Source organism: Acipenser ruthenus, chromosome 23, assembly GCF_902713425.1.
Source record: "Acipenser ruthenus chromosome 23, fAciRut3.2 maternal haplotype, whole genome shotgun sequence".
Classification (NCBI taxonomy): domain Eukaryota; kingdom Metazoa; phylum Chordata; class Actinopteri; order Acipenseriformes; family Acipenseridae; genus Acipenser; species Acipenser ruthenus.
The window spans coordinates 3,315,497-3,339,242 of record NC_081211.1 but is presented as its reverse complement, the minus strand read 5'-3'; the positions used below and the strand labels follow the sequence as shown (position 1 = coordinate 3,339,242).

At 35.7% G+C, this 23,746-nt stretch overlaps 1 protein-coding gene across 1 annotated transcript in view; it reads left to right on the top strand.

Moving 5' to 3' along the window:
- Window positions 1–6,011: 6,011 nt before the first annotated feature.
- Window positions 6,012–23,746, top strand: part of LOC117964609 (glutamate receptor ionotropic, kainate 3) — a 75,692-nt gene continuing 57,957 nt past the window's right edge. The window contains exon 1 of the mRNA XM_058997480.1: window positions 6,012–6,353. Coding sequence (XP_058853463.1) covers window positions 6,239–6,353 — 115 coding nt within the window. The 5' untranslated portion in view covers window positions 6,012–6,238. The remainder of the gene's footprint in view (window positions 6,354–23,746) is intronic.

Genomic DNA, 23,746 nt, shown 5'->3' with positions numbered 1-23,746 from the left:
CCATTTGCTAGATGTTTTCAAGGGCAACTGTGCATCATGCATTGTGTGTGTACCGTCTGATGAAGGCACAGAAGTGCAATCGGCAGTTTAAAATTTTGTCTTAAAAATTCACACATGCACTCAAGTTCACAGGATAATGCAAGCGAGAGTGTCTGAAAAAGCAAGCAATCAGTGTAAAGGGGAAGCGGGTAGGGTCTGGAGTTGTATAAAGGCAGCAGATATCTGTAGAAAGGTGATCTGCTGGGAAGAAATAGTACTAAGAATATGTGATTTCTTTGTGCTATTTTCAAAAGCTTTCCCTGGTATTATCTCCTGATTATAACTCTGATGTAGCTACCATTGCTGGTACTTTAGAAACACTGCTAAAATGGGTTTATTGAGCTCATACTCATTAATTAAAGTGTTCCTACAGCTGTCTTCACTGCCTTTCCTATTGTTGGTCATGAGTGAGATAATGACAATTCACTGCTCTGAATTGATCACTTTTCCGAGCTGGTCAGATTCTGGTGGATATAGTTCCTTGTGATAGCAAATCAACGAAAGATAAATAATCTTCTAAATAAAAGAAAAAAAAAGTGAATTGTTAGACAATCAAAAACTGAACAGTTCCTCTGCTTTCATTTTGTTCGTTTAGCTGTATTGGGATAGGAGCTGTAGTCTGACACATGGCATTTTTTGCCTGACTTCTGCTAGGTATTTCTTGATTAAAACGTTCACTCATATCCACTTAAATGTTGTTTACTGCTTTTCTATGTAAGAAAGTCATAAATAGTTGCTTAGTTAGTGCATGTACATGTCACTAAGCCTGGACTCGGTAAAACAGAATGGAGAAAAATAGGTTCAGTATATACTTCATAGTGAAAACAAATATGAAGACTTTTTTCTATTAATATAATGTTTAATATATCATTATTTAAAATATGGGTCCCTATTCACAGATACATACATAGAGAATGACTATTCAAAGAGCATTATTGGTATTCGCTATGAAGATGGTTGAATAATGTATACATTCAACAGGGTTTTTTTTTTCTTATATCATTATATATATTTTTCTTATATCATATTATATATATTTCTTATATATATATATATATATATATATATATATATATATATATATATATATATATATATATATTTATTTCTTAGCAAACACCCTTATCCAGGGTGACTTACAATTGTTACAAGATATCACATTATTTTACATACAATTACCCATTTATACAGTTGGATTTTTACTGGAGCAGTCTAGGTAAAGTACCTTGCTCAAGGGTACAGCAGCAGTGTCCCCCACCTGGGATTGAACCCACGACCCTCAGGTCAAGAGTCCAGAGCCCTAACCACTATTCCACACTGTGTGTATATATACACAGTGTGGAATAGTGTATGTTTGAAACATTTCAAGCTGCTATCGGCACACAAGGACAAATACTGCCTGCTTTAAAAGCATGTATTGTTGTGCTGCTCATCACTACTGAATGATGAACTAAAGGGAGTGTATTGAGTGCTGCTGGGATATTTATTGCGCTGTAACTGCCAATGCTCTCCACCTTGGCTTTAATGCACTAATGACTCCAGCAGGTATTTAAAGTCTGTGTTTACTTACATTCTTAAAACTTATCTGTTTTAGTATAATTCCAGATTCACTGCAGTACTAATCACGGTAGTCAAGATCACCAACTTGGCGCAACCGGCATTCGTACCAGCACTCCAGAATGCATGAATCACCTTGTGATCCTTTACTAGGTGAGCTACTGGACATCTCCTTTATTTCACTTTGAAATAATAATAATAATAATAATAATAATAATAATAATAATAATAATAATAATAATAATAATAATAATAATAAAATGCTTACTGTTAATGAGTTCTCAATAACCAGTGGGGCTGCCTGGCTGACATTCCATGTCAGAAAATAGCAATGCGGTCATAGCCTGCTTAACAATTGGAAATGACATGAGTAATTTAATTTTGTGACTTCATTCAAACGCAAGCTGGCATTTTTTTCTTTTTTTTTTTATCACTCCTCAAGTAAGTACACAGAGACAACCAAACAGGAATGGAAGTATGAACTGACAAGACTGGTGTGTTTGTCAGCAGTTACTATTGCATGCTGCATTCTAATTGCGCCTGCATCCGAGGGAAGGTTTTTCATGACAAAATTACAATTTCTGTTTGGTATCCATTCTGTAGAAACACATGCATTTGTGTGAGAGAGGTGTGCTTAAATTTGCATGTGTTTATTTTTTTATTTTATTTTTTTATTACCAGCGTAACATTTCATTGAATGAATGAATTAGATAACATGCCTATTATTTTGCTCAACACATACATCATTAATTAATGGTATATTTTCGTCAACTAATTTAGAGTAAAGCTGAAGGTTTTTCAATAGAGGGCACTCAAAAACCAAGAATCATGATTTGCCAAACAGTGTGTATTTAGTATTTTAGAGTGCTACAGTCAATGAATCTTGGTAATGTGAGAGCTGGGCTTCATAACTCACCCTGATAGTCCTTATATTGTGCCAGAAGACCGTAAATCTAACCATGGGGACATGAATATGCAGCAGGTTTAAATGCATCCATTTAGAAGTCACTAGTTAAATACTTTCCCCCTTTCTTTATATTAATATCTTGCCTCGTCAGAAAATGAAATAATTTATTTTGCAGATAATTAGCTTTGTAATTTTGGTATGTGTAAAAACAGTATTTATCACATGCTCCTCAGGATTCAGACCTGTCATGTGTAGAGGACATACTGTATCTGGCCAGACCATTCACCTTGAATGCACCTACATCTAAAAGGCATTAATGCCTGTAATCTAAGCAATACCTTTGGCGTTCCTCGACACAGTGCATGGCTACATTCTGTTTTAGTCTTAATATGTGTGTTTTTACTCTTTGTCATTATCTAATCTGTTTGTTTTTCCAATGAGTCATATTTCAGGGTTTAAACATATATAGATATTACAGTTATTATATCACATAACATTATATTATATTATATTATATTATATTATTCTGACATGTTCTGTGTTTTATATTAAGTGTGTTATAAAGTGGATTTATTTTTCATTATTCAATATCCAGCTTATTGGAGTGAAGTCACAATAACAGCTTCTCACAATTCAAGCTTTTAATTCAGATATCCTGGCAACAATAGCAATATATATATATATAGATTTCGAGTTAAGGGGAATGAAAGCAATGTATAGAGAACAATGGTAATCAGGAAATATACAAATGTCAGCAATACAAGAGCCAATCAAATCGCATGAAAGGCTTCTACATTCACATATATATATATATATATATATATATATATATATATATATATATATATATATATATATATATATATATATATCATAAGCAAATGGCAATTATACGTGGGATACACAGAAAAAAAACGATGGTTCTCCATGGTAACTCAAAAATAATCAATTGTGAAGAAAGATATAAACTCATGACTCACTCATTGATTATTTTTGAGTAACCACTTAAAACCATTGTGCATCCTCTCTATTTACTACTGCAGAGAGTGAGGAATAAAACTCTAAATTGTATAAAATAGAATAAAATAACTAAGCAAATATCCATGTTAGCTTATTCAGATATTTAGTAATATCCCTATACTGTCCTATAGTACTGTATACATTTCCTGTATTTTCACAAAACTTTTGTTGTACAGTAGATACCACAAAGGACAACATAAGCATTGTGCCTTAAAATGTTAGCTCTTTATTGCTGGCAGGCAGCTGAGTAAGGATAGTGCTACAAAGTGTAATAAGTTTGTAGCTAAATTAACGACCTGTTCATATGTGGTGGGCAATGCATTTACAAGTCATCTGCTAAGTGAAGCCCATTGGAAATGATGAAATAGGCCCAATTATTCAAATGAGAGAAATGAATGTATACTACTCTCGTCAAAGCGAGTTGATAAAGCAGCCCACTTATCTTTTTTATTTCCAGTACTTTATCTGTGTCAAAGCTTGCAAAACTGCTTATTGCATATCTTTCTATTTGTATGCTTTTTTTTTTTTTTACAGTCATAGCTACAGGATCCTATAGTTCAATGTCTCTAAACACGTCAGCATTCTAAATCTATTCATTTTCATATGCTTTTCTGTAATGTTTTTTTTTTAGTCGTTAAGTGTTAAATAAATAAAGGATGTATTAAACTATGCTGTGACATTTGTTTTGCGAATACAGTATGCATGTTTGACCTTTTAATTTAAGCTTGTGAATTGTGCATGTATAGAGAGTGCAGAAAACTGAGGAGTAAACACATACTTTGCAAAACAGGGATTTCAAAGGCACAGTGTTCAACTGAAAAGACATTTAAAACTCACGTGGTTGATTGCATGGGTGATCAGACATTACATCGTACATACCACCCTTTTGAAATGTACTTCCTTTTTTTGTGCTTTTGTAATTTTACTGTATGTTGCTGGTTTTTCTTACTGAGATCAACCTTACAAGCTGTACAGTAAGCACAATACAATGTGCAGGTAACAATCTACCTCAGTAAACTCAGTAAACCTCACAAACAAGTGCTATTCTTGGCTCTTTCAAAACAAGGCCTCAATTCTCAGTACCAGGAGTGAGATGACGTGGGAATAGACATAGCAAGGATTAGAAGGGTGCCACACCCACCGAATCGATATACCTTGACAGCTTAAACTCTATCTCCATCAGACTTGCTCAGCATGACTTTCTAAAGGGGCAGAAGAAGAAGACAAAATCCATATTACATTTGCAAAATTTCTTTATCCTTATAGCTCTCCACGTGTTCTGCTGTGCTGCAGGTGCCTGGCATGTTGTGCCATTCAGCTCAATGGCAATCCAGTGCGATAGAAACCCGGAAGGCTACACAGAAAAGTCAGCTGCAAAAGTCGTTCCCAAAACGCTTGTGACTGTGTGGGAGTGCAATGTTTTTCAATGGGCCTGTCGGAGGTCTACCCCCATTTGGGGTGCTGATTGCATTATGCACATATGTAGAGGTGAACTCTTGACTGCACTACTACTTGAATAGCTAATCAAGGGGGAATTCAGGTGAGATCATTAGACTTCTCCATTAGAGGGCACACTTAGCACTCCCTTTACAGTGCACGACTTAGTAAAATAAAAGGGTAGTAAAGAACAGTGAAAGCATAGTAAAGCACAGGCTAGCATTGTTTTATGAAGCAGAAACGTAGATACATACATACATATATACATACATACATACATACATACATAAAAGACAGGAGTTTAGCCCACACACCAGATTCTATGTCCCCATTATAACAAACACTTTTTGAATCTACTGTAGTTCTCAGTTTGCCCCTTTTTAAAATCATCCAAATTGGAGGGACCCATTCAGGAGCTGGAATGGTTGTCTTGTGACTCAGATCAAAATGAACTGTCATAAAGTCTGAACAAGTCCTCTGCTATAACTGTAGGAATATACCATTTCACAGAAGGGGTGGCTAGAAGTTTCCTTCTCATCTAACTTCAACAAAAGGGGTCTTCTTTTTCTTGTATTTATTTGTAATAACTGTTTGGGGTCTATAGTGTGTTTACTAATTAAAATAGAGGCAGATCTAAATCCTCCACCCAAGAACTTGTAAATCTGTTTTATTGCTGACCTCCTTCTGCCATTATATACCCCTGGGTCCCATTCTTTTGTATTTATTATATCTTTCCCATGCCTATGCTATGAATTTTTTCTGTAGCTATGTTTATCTTGCCATCCTTACATATGTTTTATCATGCTTTCACCATTCTTTACTACACTTTCTATCCTTTCATAATGCTATATATAGAGAGAGAGCTTATATTTAGTATATATGCATAATCTACAAGTGGTGCAGTACTGCACGACGAAATTGTCACTGTGACAATCCTCATCCGTGTTTACACTGAAGTCCATTCCGGGTATTTGAACCACCCGGTTGACAGCAAGCATCAGCGGTAGGAGGGGGATACGGAGACTCCTGCAGGCTGATTCTAGCAGCCAAGCTTTTGCAGGTGTAACACTGATCTGTCTATGAAGAACTGGGGCTTTATTCCAGGCAAGATTTTTTTTTTTGTGACTTGAGTGTAAAACTGGAGAATGTTGTAAGATGTACAAAGAGCACAGCATTTTCGTGGACACACCATTTTATCACATAAGACAATGAGTAACAATTAGCTGTTTTAAAGCGTCTGTGGAAATCTTAAAAACTGGATCTCATTATTTCTTAATCATGAGAAATATTTGGTTATCTTCCCGGAGTGTGATTTTGGAATACAGGACAGCACTTATTTTGTGCCTCTTTTGGATTCAGTATTGTCGCGGGATGCCACATGTCATACGAATAGGTAAGAACCACTGAAAATGTCCTTATTAGAATATATGCATGCAAAGTAATACCAATAATGTTTGACCGGGCACCTCAACTTATGAAAAAAACAATTCTAACAGTAGCACATTAATGTTGTTAACGTGTTTGTTCTTCAATAGTTTTTTTTTTTGTATGCTTAAAAAATATATGCTTTTCAGACATTCTTTAAGTGAAAAAAAGTGAAAGGAAATTGATCGCGGGTAAAGGGATAAACAAACACAAGCTCTGTTAAGTGTAACGAACTACAGGTACATGAGGATCACTCGCAAAAAAAAAAAAAAAATCTACAAATTAGCTGATGCTCGAACCTTAAGTTAAAGAATTCCTGTGTATCCTGTCAGTTTGCATTTGTTTGTTTGTTTTTGACAATTTTTATGACAGTTTATGCACTGTGTATAATCCTCAAGTAACGCTTATGGTGTTAATATATAAACCATACTTTGAAGCGACTGAGAGTGGAACAAACTAATAATGTTTACTTATTTGGCATCAAAATGTTTTTTTTTTCAGTTAACATTATCTCCCAATGCGGTCGACCGTTATCTATCTATCTATCTATCTATCTATCTATCTATCTATCTATCTATCTATTCAATATTGTAACCAAAGATATAAGTTAATCATATGTAAAGTAGATTATAAGCAAGTAATTCTTCATGACTATTTTAGACACGGGAAAATAAAGGCGTTAAATCTACAAATTCGGCATTATCGGGGCTGTGGATGTTGGGGGTTGCTTTCTGTTAAAAAGTCTAATCGCGATGTAATTTTGAAATATAACAAATACACATTTGACCCATGTAGCTACAGTCTGATTAGAACCAGCTGGACCATGAGTTACCGCTACGGTAAACATATGATTGCTGTGAATATCCAGTTTTCCACCCTATGTCATGATATGTGACATCAGGATATGTGATTTATAGGATTATAATCCATTATACATACTTTTATCCCTATAAATGCATTGTGTGTTATTAGCTTGTGAACTATACATTGTGGGTTGCTGTGGAAATGCATGTTATATGGTCTCGGTGTTTGCCATTCACTCTGTGAAAAACAATAAGAACTTCCTCTTTCGGTGACTGGTGATGCGGTGAAACAGCGTTCGGCTGGAGCAGACAGACGCTGAATGAAGATCAATACGTGTTTGTCTGGAAGCAAATAGCTTTTGACAAGTGGCTTAATGCCATATGGGACAAGTTCTCAGAATGGAATTGGAAAACATTACAATATAGGGAAATAAATAATAATAAAAAAGCCTTTAATTATTATTTGTTCTTTTTTTATTTTTTATTTTACACATACATACCTTGTAACCAATTTATGATTTGATATTTCGAATTATGTAGAGTAGGTTGGACTATGACATTGCTTTCTGTTTTAGCGTTTTTGTTCTGTCTTCATCTGTGATTTACCAGGATCCCAAAAAAGCATTTTTATTATAAAAACACAGAATTAAACACTTTGTATCAGAGACCTAACACAACGGTATGATTTCATAGACTTTCCCTTATAAAAGTTTACCGCAGTGTTTCTGCACAGTATCTTTTTTTTGTAGTTTTCCCCATTCTTTTCCATAATTTTGCATCATTTTACCCTAGTATGCCATGCTAATGCATGTTTTACCATACCTTGCTATTCTTTACAGTGCTTACCAATGCTTTAGCATGCTTTAAAACTATAAAGTAATGACAACCACAAGAGAAACTAAGCAACTAAGAAACTAATTTAATATTGCTATGCTTTTACTATAGGGAACTTTTATAAGGGTTGATTAGCTATAGCTAACATTACTGTTACTGTATGAATAAACAGGTTCAATCTCCACAATTAAATAATTATGAAATCCTTTATTGTCCAGTAGAGGGCTCAATTTCTTCCCAAATTGATGGTATTGCAGTGGTTAAAGGCAATCGAGAAACAAAGGCAAAAAAAAAAGTTTATCATTAGCTCACTGTTATTTTGTGTACTGTGTTAAATGCCAGAGTTAAAAAGTAGCACTTTGTTTATTCAAGAAGCAAGGACAGTTCAATATATATTCATATTATTTAATTTGTTTGCAACACATTCAAATGCATCCTCATTCATGCTATGTGTGCATTACGTACCATAACTTGTTCGGTTGACGTCACTACCTTTAAAAAAACCATCACATACCATACGCATCTCTCGGAATGCCCTACTGAGCAAGACATCATATCATGTTTATTGATATTAAAATGTATTATTTATTATAGTTGCAATATCAATATTTTAATTACATTTGAAAAAGCATAATGTTATTATGTTATTGTTAATGTTAAAGTAATACATGTTTATATATATATATATATATATATATATATATATATATATATATAGTTTGGTTTTATACTTATATGTTAACCAGAAGGAATTAATAAATTCTGAGGGTGAGTGTTTGGCACTGCGTGAATCAGCTTTGAATACAGCCTCTTCCTGTTCAATGTCCTCCATGCTGAGACCCTCCCACACACACACATGTACGCTTACCATCCTACAGTCATGGAATATCTTTTATTTTCAGTATCAGAAGTGAATGAAACACTGACTAGCCCATGTTAAATAAGCAGCTAGGACCCATGCTAGTGCAACAAGGCCAGCAATAGCTTTCTATCATTCTCAGCTTGGCCAGGACCTGATATGACCCCTATCAATACTGTGACTGAGGTATCAGAATACATTAGAGAGACTCCTTCAAATAAACCTTTTCTACAAATAGAAGGCTTTCCTGCTGAAGCAGCTGTGATTAATAAACTCATGGATATTTGTAAATGCAGTCTGAGGAATGCGTTGGAAATGAAAAGCTAAATCCAAACATGTACTGCTACATGGGAAAGTGGGCGCACAGTAAGCACATTGTGGATTGCTTTTCTATTTGATAATACAACAGTGGCACTTATAGAGGTACAGCGGCCTGCATTTTTTAGGAGAGAATGCGGCAAAAACAATAGTTGTCCTGAAACTGTTTTCATTTTTTTTTTTTTTTTTTTGCAGAATTACTATGTATTCACTAGCTGTAATTTAACATTAGGTAGGCAAAGGTAAATTATGATTAAATGAATATGTTATCATGCACTGTTATTATTAATTTAATTCAACAAGTCTTTGCTTATTCGTTACTGGAGAATGGTGTCCTCATTTACTAATTAGACAGTGTTGTGGTAATGAGAAACCGTCTGTTTCTGAGCTCAAGCATGCCCTTACATGGTTGAAACAGATTTATAATCCTTAGCTTTTTTTTTTTTTTTTTTTTTTAAATACAAGAATCCTAGCATGGACAAGGATTTACTGAATAATCAATTACTTTATCTACCTTGTACTTTAAAGTGCTTCATCATTGTCAGCTAATCTGCCTTTTAATTTAATTTGGGTGTTTTGTCTTCCTGGCTACATTTTTTTCATTAAGCAATAGTGAGGTTTTTTATATTACATTTTAGCCCTTTTGAATTCTACTGGGACAAAAATGCCCACACTTGTAATTTTCTTTTCTGATTAGAAAGGCTAGTAAATACTTAATTAATTGATATACACAATCTATAATACATACAATCATTTAGCCCATTTAAAATCATTGCAAACAAGACCTCTTTTACGGTTAACAGGATCGTAAAACACGTACTTCTCAATTTCCTGATTTCTAATTGTAATTCCCTATTGTCATCTGCATAAAACAATCAGCCTGTTCAAAAACTGTTCATACTGTTAACCTGAAGGACGTTATTCAGACAGAGCCAACGATCCTTTATCTTGAAGATGAAAAGTCCCCGTTTCCGCCAAGCTATCAACACGGTAGATAAAAAAAAAAAAAAAACGTAGGTGATCGACCAAAACATTTCAATTTCACACACTCGCAAATGTATACTTTCATTTTTAAATACTCTCGCTAATCCAATTCAGTTGGGAATGGCCCCTCTTCCTATCAGTGAGAAACCGTATTGTACAACAAAATGCTGATTGTAGTCTTGGTTTTATTTCTTTTTTTGATGCTCATCTTAGATTCCATAAAAACTAGAGAGATGTTGTTAATATTATCTAAGCTATTACTCTGAAAGATCTGCATGGCATTGTAGTATACACAGGCAAGTCACTAAAGGAAGAAAAGTTTCTACAGCAGGAGGCTGTGTGGTCCAGTGGTTAAAGAAAAGGACTTGTAACCAGGAGGTCCCCGGTTCAAATCCCCCCTCAGCCACTGACTCACTGTGTGACCCTGAGCAAGCCACTTAACCTCCTTGTGCTCCGTCTTTCGGGTGAGATGTAGTTGTAAGTGACTCTGCAGCTGATGTATAGTTCACACACCCTAGTCTCTGTAAGTCGCCTTGGATAAAGGCGTCTGCTAAATAAACTAATAATAATAATACAGCTGCTCTAAGCATGCATTTCATTATAATAGCATGGTTTAAATTATAGGTTCATTCTCTGGAGTCTACAGTAAGCCATTTATAAAGCAGTATAAATTCAGTAGCAGCAGCAGGCATCTCAATACAGAATGTACTGTGGAGATTGACAGATTCTGATCCTTCTTGTTTTAACATAGACAGAACAGAGTGTCAGTTATGAGTTATTCTTTTGGTGCTTTCATGCAGCCAGTTTAGAGGCCCATTTGTATGTGCTAGGAAGACATACATTTCTGCTTTAAAACAAAGGTTTTTACAGCATTTTACCAACACTAGATTCCTATACAAGTTGCCATCTCAGAAATGCATTTGATAGCCTACCATTAACTTAAATGCTTATTATGAGAAACAGCAGGGGTTGGTTATCTTTCTCCCATATTTTTCCACAGTATCCTCGGTCCGCATGCATCTCAACAGGACGCACTGTGCTTCACAGACGGGAAAGCAAAGTAATATACTTTAGAAAGTAGAGTCATGCGAAAATAAAAGACCAGCACAATCTGTCTAAAGCAAATAATGTCTACACTGGCTGCACTATACAGCACTTAAAAGAAAGTATGCTCTTATCCTAAATTAAACTGCAGACCGCCCTTGCCTTTATATTAATGGCCCAGCAGTTATAAAAGCTGCCACTGTTTATACCTGAATCTCAATAGTTTGAACTACAGTACTGTTAACTGTTTTGCTATTTAATTTGAACCTCTTTGCTACACCAAACTAGCCATCCTTCTTTTGCAGACAGTATTGAAGATTGATGTGATCTTTAAGCTTACTCAAACAATTGTTATTACTGCCCTTTGTGACTCTATTTAAAAATATCTTTCAGTTTATGCACCGCATTACATTGGACTTTATTACAGTCCCGTGTTCTCTACATCCCACACTTTCCAAAATAATTAAACAGCCAGTGCGGGGAGGCCAAGTCAATTTAATGCTGCAAATGGAGAATTATAGCAAGTTATTAAGGTTTTATGCTTTTAGGTGAGCCGCTGCCAGCACACACACACAAAAAAAGCAATTTATGAATGTCGTTTTAATAAACACAGCAATTACTGTTTTACCTTCAAAAAGGATTGTGTGACCTTGCTGATAGTTCTTTTCCACTAGAAATCTTAAAGATGCCCTCGCCTCTAAAGTTTGTCCCTTTGCAGTTTATACCGCTAGGCTTTTTTACTAAGAAGAATACCTACCCCCTGCTGCTGAGGGTTATTAGAGTATATTCATAAACATTAGCACACCTCTAAATGCATACAACAGCACACTTTGTAACATGATTATTATTATTATTATTATTTATTTCTTAGCAGACGCCCTTATCCAGGGCGACTTACAATTGTTACACGATATCACATTATACATTATTTCACATTATACAGATAGCACATTATTTTACATACAATTACCCATTTATACAGTTGGGTTTTTACTGGAGCAATCTAGGTAAAGTACCTTGCTCAAGGGTACAACAGCAGTGTCCCCCACTGGGGATTGAACCCACAACCCTCCGGTCAAGAGTCCAGAGCCCTAACCACTACTCCACACTGCTGCCCACTACACTTGAAGTAGCTGCCCAATACACTTGAAGTAGCTAAAACATATTTGAACTGCATTCGTACTAGTCGTATTATTATTATTATTATTATTATTATTATTATTATTATTATTATTATTAATAATGTAATATCCTGGTCATTTTTTCTTTTCTTTTTTTTCACGTGGGGAGTAGGTTGTGTTAATTTGCTACCTGCTTTTGTGCAGTCAACTGCTCGGTGAAATGAGCTGTGTAAATTGAGTGAGGTTACAACATCTGAAACAGAAGCCCCAGGTTGCTAGTCATGTGACGCTGCATAGGTTTCCACACACCTGTTCTCAGTGCTTTACATGTGCACCTGCATGCTCTCGACAGTCAGCGGTCAGTTGGTATCGAAAGAAACTGTCAGTATAGATAGAGCTCAAGCATTTGTGAGGTTTTTGAAGCAGGCATTTTGCAGGAGTAGCCTAACACAACATGCTTAAAGATTTTGGGACTTAATGCATCAGACATTAAGTCCCAAGACATTATTTTATCTTCTAGACTAGAAATGAAATAAGTGCAGCTCACAGGCGACAATACAGATTATTCAGCTAGCAGTGCAATAAGTTTAGGTAATTCATTTGCACTTGAAACATCGAAAACATCAACTTTAGGACATTTGTGACATAAGAAAGAAAAAATAACCGAAAGTACAATACTGTGCCTTCCTTTTCACTCACATACAGTGCAGTTCATAACAATATGCTCCAGTGAACCTTGCTACAGATTAAGTTACTATTGGGAACATCATAAGACAAAGAATTTTAGGCAAGGGAGATGAACCATGTGATGTGTCACATGATTGACAGCACTAACTCCTAGAACTGTTAGTTGGCTGTATAATGGGTTGAAGAGAAAGATTCCTCAGGGTTTGAATGATGCTGGATAGTGAGAGCATCTGTATCCCAGAATGCAACTGAAGCCATGAAACCAAGGAGGACTACATGACTCAACTTAACTGGCTGTCAAACTTCTCAAAAGACAACTACATCTCCCAGCATACATTTGGGTGTTGTAATTAGCAGATCTGCGGCTGCTGTAAAGTGATTGATGACACTCCTTTACTAACATGATGGTTTGGATAAAGAACATGTCATCTGTCTATTTACACTCCTCGTTGGGGCATTTGCTTTTGAAATTCAAAGGCGAACCTTAACAGCTAGGGCTTACATTTAAGATGCCTTGAATTTCATGCTGCTTAATGTTTGCAATTCCACTAGCAGTGAAAGGTGATTCATTAGTAAGCTGCTGAAAGCAAGATGTATCTGAGGATGGAATTAAATCTAACAGTTGTGTCCTTGTTGACACATCTGTTGAGTTTGGTTGTATTGGTGGATGGTTGAGAAACAGCATTTGACTAAAGGATTGTAGCTGGTGATTGCATTTTAAAACACTTTCCATCCCTGGTTATTGATGGAAACCACTAAGCGCAATTGTAAATATGCACATTTCTATTTTGGATTCTATTTGTACCTATCAATTCATGAAGCATTTGCTAATACTGCGTCGTGGTTTGATTACAACTGTGATACAAGCCGTGGTATAGAAATTCCTTAAATAATTCTGACATAGTGAAGTAAATATCTTACATAAATTATGCCCAAGTAAGCACTGTGTGAGCTAATGCCCTCTTCATCATTCAGTAGTTGCACATTGGTTAGCCTTCGAAATACTTGTCATACTTCACTATAATCCGGTCATTCTTTTTTCCTTTCCGTGAGATACATTTTGATTTTCTGAACACGTAAAACACACTGTTCGCAACACGCATCACTGGGATGAGAAGTGAAGCGGGAGCTCACTGAAATGTTCTATTCAAATGAAAAGCCAGCGTATGTTTCAGAAACTGCATCTGTGCTTTTTTACTGATCACATTTACATTGCACTCATAGTAACCGGAGGATTCTCTAAATTCACATATTGTATTAGAGCAGTTAACAGGGGTTCAATGGTTAAATTGCTGTAAGCCTAGTCCAACTTAAACTCAATAATGGTTTACCTTGTGCATAGCTGTGTGTACTTCCTCATCTGTTTGCCCCTTTTTCAGTATCTGGGCTAAGTATTTGTTAAGTATTTGAAAACTTACTGTAACAAATGGGTTTCCAGCCTATAGGAGGCTACTGAGTGGCGTGACTGTGGTGTGACAGGAATCACATAAACATAGTCCCAACTTTAAAACAGTTTTACCCCAAATCTAGCTAACTGTGGATGCTCCCAGAGCATCTAGTACAAGACAAATCAACAATGTGCTTGTGGGACTGGCTTCTGATAGTATTTGGGGGCCTATTATTACTAACAAAATTCCTTATCTAGAAAGCAGTGAAAAACGAAACAATTATCCTAACATAATGTGTCTTCATTTCCATATGATATGACTAACTGGTGCAAAGAAATTCCAGATGGCTGCATCACATCAATATCAGTGTCTACTGTATATTGTGTATACATATTGAACCCAAGGAACAAATTAAATAAATAAATATAGTAACACGCTTATAAATATGAAATACAGCCAAAATAAATAAATAAATAAATAAACAGACATGATGTGTTTTTTTTTTCATTACCATATTAACTGTGTGAGATCCTGACTGTAAAATAAACTAGATAATTTCAATCTTTTTTTTCTTCACATTCCTGCCATGCTCTGTACATTTTCTCCATTCACTAGCTGTGTTTTTTTTTATTTCTGTTGCTGAGTTCCGTGTGCATTAATCCATTAATAAAATGAGTTGTTTGCCACACTTGCTACACCTCGTTTCTTCAAAGCAGGACAGGCTTGTATTCAAACTTTCACTGCCTGTGCTGCTTCTTCAGGGCATTACAAAGCATTTTCCAAGAGTAATTTCACAATAAATCTAAGCTATTTCAGGCTCTGTTGTACTTGAACTCTTCAACAGTTGGCCTCCCCAAATCTGAGGCAGTCTATTATTCTTTTCAAAACAGTGTTGCTACAGCAGCTGGGGAAGGGCAAATATGCACAATTGAGTAATTATTGTGGCCCACTAGAGAGTAAGATAGACTTTCCTTGGTCTATACTTCATTCAGATTTACTTCTTTGACATTTTTATCACAATTTAAAACCCCCCAAACCATTACTTAAATAAAACAAAATCCTTGATGAAAATGTTTCATACATTTTTGTAAGTCAACAATTAAGATAAATGTATAAGAAAAAATATATATGTTCCAATATATATATATATATATATATATATATATATATATATATATATATTTCATTTTTTCAAAGTACTACACACTTTTATTTTGTGTTTTGTTGCAAACAAGCACTGTGTCTCTTTAATGGAAATTGAGTAGCCTTATGCTTTTGAAGACTGTGCCAGTATCCACTTGAACCTTCGTACAGCAACAGTTTGGCATGGAGGAATGTTTAGGAAACACTGACAACTGGCAGGGTGCATGTCAGAAGTATATATTTCTACAAAAACTGGAAGAAATTTAGCCAGCCCTGTATAAGGCTGTATTTTATTGCTAATAATGTTTTGCAAAAGATATTGTGTAAATTGTAATTTGCATCAGTTACTATTGGGACTCATTTGGATTATTATTATTGTTATTATTATTATTATTATTATTATTATTATTATTATTATTATTATTATTATTATTATTATTATTATTATTATTATTATTAATAAAAGCTTGAAGAGTGCCGCCATGGTTTTGTTTAATTAGTTTATTTTTGTGTTTACAAATAATAAAGTGTTTGACCAGTACCTCTCGGTCAGCCATGCTACAATAGCAGTTCACAGTTTCAGCAGCCAGAACCCCCTCAAAAACAAAACGAAATCCATCAAAACACATCCTATACACAATGTATCAACTTAGACATTACTTACATGATCTTATTGTAGATTATAATGATGTTCAGTAGGATTAGCCCATTGCGTTTATGGCTTGATTTAACTAAGACATGAGGAACTGTGCCTTGCATTACTGATGTCATAGAAACCAAAGCATACCTCATTTCCACTGTGGTTAAAGAAGATGACAGTCTCAAGATGAGTTTAAATCAAAGCCAATGTATCTTACGATAGCAATTTAAAGCATTCCAAGGAGAAAGTGGATCTCTATGACAGTGGCAACACTTTATGTATACAAAGTTGTGCCTATTAAGTAAAGTGGAACAGCCGCTGTCAAAATTGGAAAGAAGACTAGAAAAGACATTACTTCCAATTATCTGCTTGTCTGAGTAATGTGATGGAATTTAAATGTGAAGGCTGAGCGCTAAAACACTGGTGGATTTAAAACTAGCTAAACTGACAAAAAAGAGACAAAACCTGCAACAATACAAAAGAGCTTTTGCCTGCTGCCTTCTTTCTTTTCAAGGAACATAATGAGCTTTGTCGGACTGCATTCATTTCTTATGTATCCTTGCCTGTAAACTGGGGTTTTAATCCTGAAAAGCATGTACGGAAATTTTAATTCTCAGTAAACAATAGGTGGCTTATTGCTCCTTATCTGGCTTGTGTTATCCGGTCATTATTTTTGGTATTTGAATATATCTCCAACCCCAGTTTCCTTCCATTCTACCATCCTATCCAACTGATTAAACAAGTCAGTATGCCTGAATATTATAATAATAATAATAATAATAATAATAATAAGAAGAAGAAGAAGAAGAAGAAGAAGAAGAAGAAGAAGAAGAAGAAGAAGAAGAAGATAAAGGTGTCCTTATAAAAGTTTGCCACTGTATGTTTGCATTTTTACTTTGCTTTTCTCATGGTTATATTATGCATTTACCATAGTTTGCCCTGGTTTGCCATGTTTATTAATATGTTTTACCATATCTTGCTATTTCTTACAATGATTACCTATGCTTTACCATGCTTTCACTATGCTTTATTACACAAGAGGCTGTGGGGTCCAGTGGTTAAAAAAAAGGGCTTGTAACTAGGAGGTCCCCGGTTCAAATCCCAGCTCACTCACTGACTCATTGTGTGACCCTGAGAAAATCAATAAACCTCCTTGTGCTCTGTCTTTCGGGTGAGACATTGTTGTAAGTGACTGCAGCTGATGCATAGTTCACACACCCTAGTCTCTGTAAGTCACCTTGGATAATGGCATCTGCTAAATAAACAAATAACAATAGTAAGGGGAATGTTAGCAAGAAACCCTCTCTGTAAAAATTGTAATGTGTTATTTTATCATAATTTTTTAACCTTTGGTGTAGTTCAGCAAGGGCTCCCCCCTTCCAATCTTCAATCACCTTGCTTTCTTAACCCCACAGTCAAGCACCCATTCGTGTTCATTTGCATGATTTGCCCCACCATTCACTCCCATCACCGGCTCTGCAACTGCATCTCCATCTCCCTTAGGCAAAGCTTGCCACCCCATATGCTACTCCTCGAGGGTCAGCTCTCCATGAGATGGAGGGGGACCCCCAGACAAATCCATACTGACCACTCAAAAACAATAGCCCTTCAGCACAATCACATCAGACTTTACTGTCCAGTGAATCTGTGAAAAACTAAAATGTCACGGCTGCAGTAAAACAAAACAAAACAAAACATAAAAAAAAATTAAAATCAGTGTGATGGCTGATGCCTTGTTATGTCTTGGAACCTTGCTGTGTTTTGGAATATTCAAGAATGTGTTTAATGCATCTACGGCCAGAATAATTAAATCAAGATTTTTCTATCGGATTGTCAGTGCTTCAGTGATAAAAGAAGCACATGAAAGACGTTTTTATCATAATTTTGCATAAAGGATTATGTGTTCTGTTCCAATAATTGATCTTTTTATTTTAAAGATAACAGCATCTCCATAATTCTTATTCCAAACTAGGTTCTTATTCTTCAATCACATTTAGCCTTCGTTAATTGATATTCATTTTTCAACAAGAAAACAGCTACTCGTATTAAACCTTATTACAGGTTAATTAACTGTTTAGAACCAGCGTAATACCATAACAATGGTTAGTCAATATGCAGTGACTTGTTTATCATTTCTTTATAAAGTACTAGGGGGGGGGGGGGGCAGAATCTGTAAGAATTAAGCCTTACTGAGTCCCTCCAAGGTGCCTCCTTTCCCCCCCTCTGGCGAGAGACAGGGTCTCTTTGTAAACTGCTGTGCATGGTCAGTGAGCCTGCACTCTACACACCACAGTATATTGAGATGTGTTCCTTCCTTATGTGGCTAGGGGTGAAAAAACAACGGTCACACTTTATTTTAAGGACCATTTTTTGTATTTATTTATTAACTGTTAACAAACAGCTAATAAACATGTTAATGTACATTATTTATTTTCTGCTAACTGTTAGTTAATAATATATGATAGGCCAGCTAAAACTGCAAACACCAGAGCCCTATGGATGATCAATCAAACACCAGAGCCCTATGGATGATCAATACCCAGTTGATACTTGAAATTGGTTAAAATTGTTACTGTAGTAATGCTTAGCAAATTAAATCAAGTTTTTATTAACCCCAACCCTAACCCTAAACCTAACCCTTAGCTACAAATTAATAATGTTTGTTAATAAACTAAGAAAAGTTAATAAACTAAGAAAATGGCCCTTAAAATAAAGCGTGACCAAAACAACTTCTCTTTTATTGAGTGCTTCACAGCAAATCTCACAGACAAACAGTCAGACAGACCCAGACCATCCTTTCTGCTCCTCTCTGTCGCCTAGAGTACCATTAAACCAAGAATGACTTACATTGGGATATGGAGTTTGTCATGTCTGTGACTTCCATACGTCTCTCAACTCAGTGGCACACGTGACTTATTGCAGGTTTTAAATCTCGTTGTCATCGGGGACTCTGTACACCTCTGTACACATTCCGCCCCTGCTATTATAGACTGGGTTGACTCAAACGGAGCTGGGAATGCTGGGAGGAAGCAACTGCCTCTGTTTACTCAGTAGAGAAATGTAACTCCCCGTAAAATAACGGTTAATACATATAAACAAAGTGAAGACTATCTGTACAGTCTTTAGGGACTCTTATAGGGAAATAATATATATTACGATATGCAGCGTTTCTAACTGGAGAACATTTTGTTGAAGACTTCCACCCCCAACTTCCCTGAAGGAAACAGAAATGTTAATCATACAGAACAATTAAAACCCCTTGCCGACTTGTCACATTGAATCATCCTGGCTGCCAGATTAACTTGCCTGTAAACAAAGACCAGTTCCTTAAGCAGTCATTGTGTGTATATTACTGTTAATAATGATGTTTATTGATGCCCTTATTCTGTATGTGAAACAAAAGAAAAGGTTTGTAATAAACCATTTAGAGGATGAATCTTGATGTTAAGAGTTATAGCTAAAGGTAAAGTTACTTTATGTGCAAAAGGCATTAAGAAGTAGTAACTCACTGTGGATTCTAACTATCATTGTTTTTTCACAATTGTGTTTGGCAGTGTCACAGCATGTTTGTTGCTATCTTTGCAAACACACAGCCAGGCGAATAGAGCTGGCGGGTCATTTGCATTAAACTCACTGTGACTCATTGCATTTTTATTGTGAGATAACATTATAAAATACAATGTTGCCGCAGGTATAACAGGCTTCATTTTGGAACTCTTAATTTTTCAGTTTTTAGATTTTTGCCGAACATTTAACTAGAACTATTTTTGTATTGGCAAGCATTATAGTAAAAAAATGCAATAGAAAATCAGTGAATTAGCATAATCCAGCAAACCATCATTTTGAATCCGGGTCTAGTACGTCTTACTGGTAGCCTAACGAAGCTGGAAGAGTGGAATGCCAAGCAGCTGCATTCACTGGCATTTTAAATGACTTCTCTGTAATCTATTGTAATGCATTAGCATAATAATTGGTAGGCATTTGCAGATTAATAGTTTACAGAGTGATAGATTTTGTATCGAATTGGTGAAGGTTACAATGCGGTCCAAAACATTTCCCAGTGTCAATGAACATACTTAATTTGTTTTCTCTGCAAGTGCTATTTAAATTGCATAGCAGTGTGACATTAGCATAACAAAGCCAACATGCTTTAGTTTATGATTGTATTACAAACACTGTCCTGCAGTAAGGTAAGTAAAACATACAATAGTAAAATCTACTGAATCATAACACATGTGGATTGGAGAAAGTATCATCTACATGTTTAGTTCTGGCATGTTTTTATTTTTCAGTGCAGCAAAATAACTCATTAATATTTGGAAGTGGACCATGGGTGATTTACAACAGGTCATGGAGTAAAATAGTGTGAGTGCATACAGTAAAATCATTTTAATCACCTTGGGTGGAATATATTATATCAAATAAATGTGGGTATATCTCCCTACTAAAATACCCCACCCTTACTCTGACTGCTTTGGACTTGATTCATAAAGTCTCTTTCTTCTTTTGTGGTTCTGCCACCTGAGCAAGAAAACACACTGTCATGATAATCAAGGGAGAACACACTGAGACATAGCCACGTTCTTTAGACAAGATCACGTTCAAGCTAACCTTCGCTGTTGCATTCAAACAAGATTCTGAATGAATACCAAAAATGTGTACTTAAATGAATTTCTGTGAATACATGAATAAATAATAAAAAAGATGCATCAGCTTCTGTTTACATAATGCAAACAAATTTATAAAGATACTTTAAAAAGAAGCGATCTACCTAACTGTTATGATGTCACCATGTGCAAGAAGCGTGAGTCAAAGGCAAGCGATTTATATAATGCTGAAAAGTTACCAGTATTACACATGCTGAGCCTGCAGAGGCTACTAGCAAAATGTACACTATTCTTAATGAGAAGTTCTTACTTACAATAGCATATGTTTGAAAGACCGTTCCACTAGTTTAGTTTTGGCTGTGCGCGCTCCATGACCCAAGACAGGTCTACCGAAGAAAGGAATACCTTATAATAAGTCGGAACACACAGCAAGACTTCCTGTGGCCCGTGTATACATATCCCATTCATGCCAGTACTGTATTATAGGCATTCTGTCTCTTTGCTTTTTTCAGTCGACCTCTAATTGTTCCAATACAATTTGTCCTTTCCACTGCCTTTTCCATTTTGCATACCTATGTCTGTGCTTTAGTATGCTTTAGTATGTGCGTATAATATTACAGATTGCTTTTATCTGCTGGTGGCGTTGAGGGCATCCACAAGCTAAAACATAATGAGAGAAGTGCTGGAGAGTTGTTAACAATAATGCGCAAATCTCATTTTGCCTTGTAATTGCTCCCACACAATCTTTCCTAATCTATGTAAAACGCTGGCAAGAGGATGTTTTTAAATATGGCTTATGATTAGGGATAAGCAGTGGCAACGTGTAACCTTTGGTATTTGATAAATGCGCTGTTGTGTTTTTGGATGACTGGCAGACAGTGAGTTTGAGGAGAAATCTAATATGCAACAACACAGATCTGCAGGGGGAAACTAGACAAGAAACACAGTGATTAAATGAAAGCCCTGACTTACATTCAGGTCAAGGATAAGTAAAGTGATCCATGGTAATGTGTATTTGTTTGAGTTTTAAAAAGGGTGGCCAAGTATTTCTTGGACGCAAAAAGCAACTGGCAGTGCGTGATGACAAATTGGTTTCATAAAAAAGAAACCTACATGGCCAAACTGTTCTCTGTTCTTGTTATTTTTGTCACTGAATTACTGAGGGCAAAAAGATCTGTTAAGTACAATTGTTGTTATGCATAATAACAGTGTAATTATGCGTAAGTACACATGTATTTACTAAGTAACTACTATGCAAGTACACAGTCATTTGAGACACAATGTAAAGTGTTACCCACGATTCCTTGCTTGTTGTTAAATTTTTCGTCTTCTTCCACTATTCTGTTAAAATTCAGCAGGAGGCTTGTAAAGCATATAGTCATCACTTGGTCTTATTGGTAGGAGAAAGAATCAGGTGGCTTCGACTCAGCCTCCTTGGTAAAGTGGATTAATAGTATATTTCATTGTGATGAAGTTCACCCAGTGGAACGTTTCCCATCATTCTTCATACTTTTCCTCTATTGCCAGTGACACACAGTGACGACATTAATAAACGCAGAGCCAACATTTAAAAAAAAAAAAAAGTTGGACAGGATTGTGAATTGGGCAAGCTGTTAGAGTTTAAAATATCTGTAGACATCTTTTCAATAAGGATCATTGATTTACTGCCGCCTTTAAATGTAAATGATACCTTGCATTACCTGTGTTTATTGTATAATTTTTTTTTCTGCAAAGGAAGGTGTATGGTGGAAATCATCCATTATAAAAATCAGATTGGTTCTGCCTCAGCAAACGCAAAATCCCATTTAATTCTCCCGCAGAAGGTTTTTTTTTTTTTTTTTTTTTACAATTTTATTGACAAGCACAGCAGGCAGAATAATCTAAGGGACAGTTCAGAGATGTATCATTGTAATTGAGTAATTACCAGCCTTGCCCAAACAGCACACAGGCTAACACATATTGTGTTTGCAGACAATGGGGTCAGAATGATAAAAAAAAAGAACCGCCAAACGGGCTGCTGTAGATTTCTCACCATGGGGAGGTTATGCACGGTATTGAACACTGCGTGTGTTTTCTTTGTCTTTTGCTTTTTGCGCAGGAACAGGAAAATTGGTTGAGTGAGCTCAGTGTGGCAATGGAATGAGAAATCATTATTAGGTTCAATGGAATGTAAGGAGAAAAGCAATGAATAAATAAGAGGTTACATAATCATTTTAATCAGTTTCAGATTTGAAACAAAATGGCCGACAGGGAAGAAGACAGCAGAGGGTGTTGTGCAGTGTTGAGGGTGACTGTTTGGAACTTGAGCAAGCTCCTTCTGTTGAGTCTGCTGAATACACTGTGTAGAAACATCCCTCCTTAAATACTTATAATTATCATTGCATGACTTGTACAATAAAGTTAGTTTCAATGTATTCACACAAACCATGCTGGTACAATATCTTGGTAATTAACCTTACAGCGCTAATCATTGTTCCCCTGTACTGCCAATGCTGTCTTAACAGAACTGTATCATTTCTGAATTAAAAAGTAAATTAGCTAGGAAGCAGTTACAGAAAGGATGGGCAGGTTAGCTGTGTCCAATTACTGAGCCAACTCAACCGATGAAAATGTCAATAAACCCCAAGTGGAGAAGCATTTTTGAAGAAATGCCTGAAGATTCAAATACATTGGTACAGACATTATCCTCATGGCTTTCTGGGCTGGACAAGTCCCTTTCCAGTAAGTCAAAATAGTTGTAGTTTACAAGATAATTCATAAATCTTAACTGTCTTTCACTTATATACCAACCATCGGTGAGATTTAAGAGATTATTTTGAAATTACAACAAATTTTACACATGCTGTGAAAAAAGAATCAAAGCCAGCTGTGTAGGATAAAGATTTCTCCTGACTGCTATTTCACCCCATTTAAAAATAAACCAACGATAGATC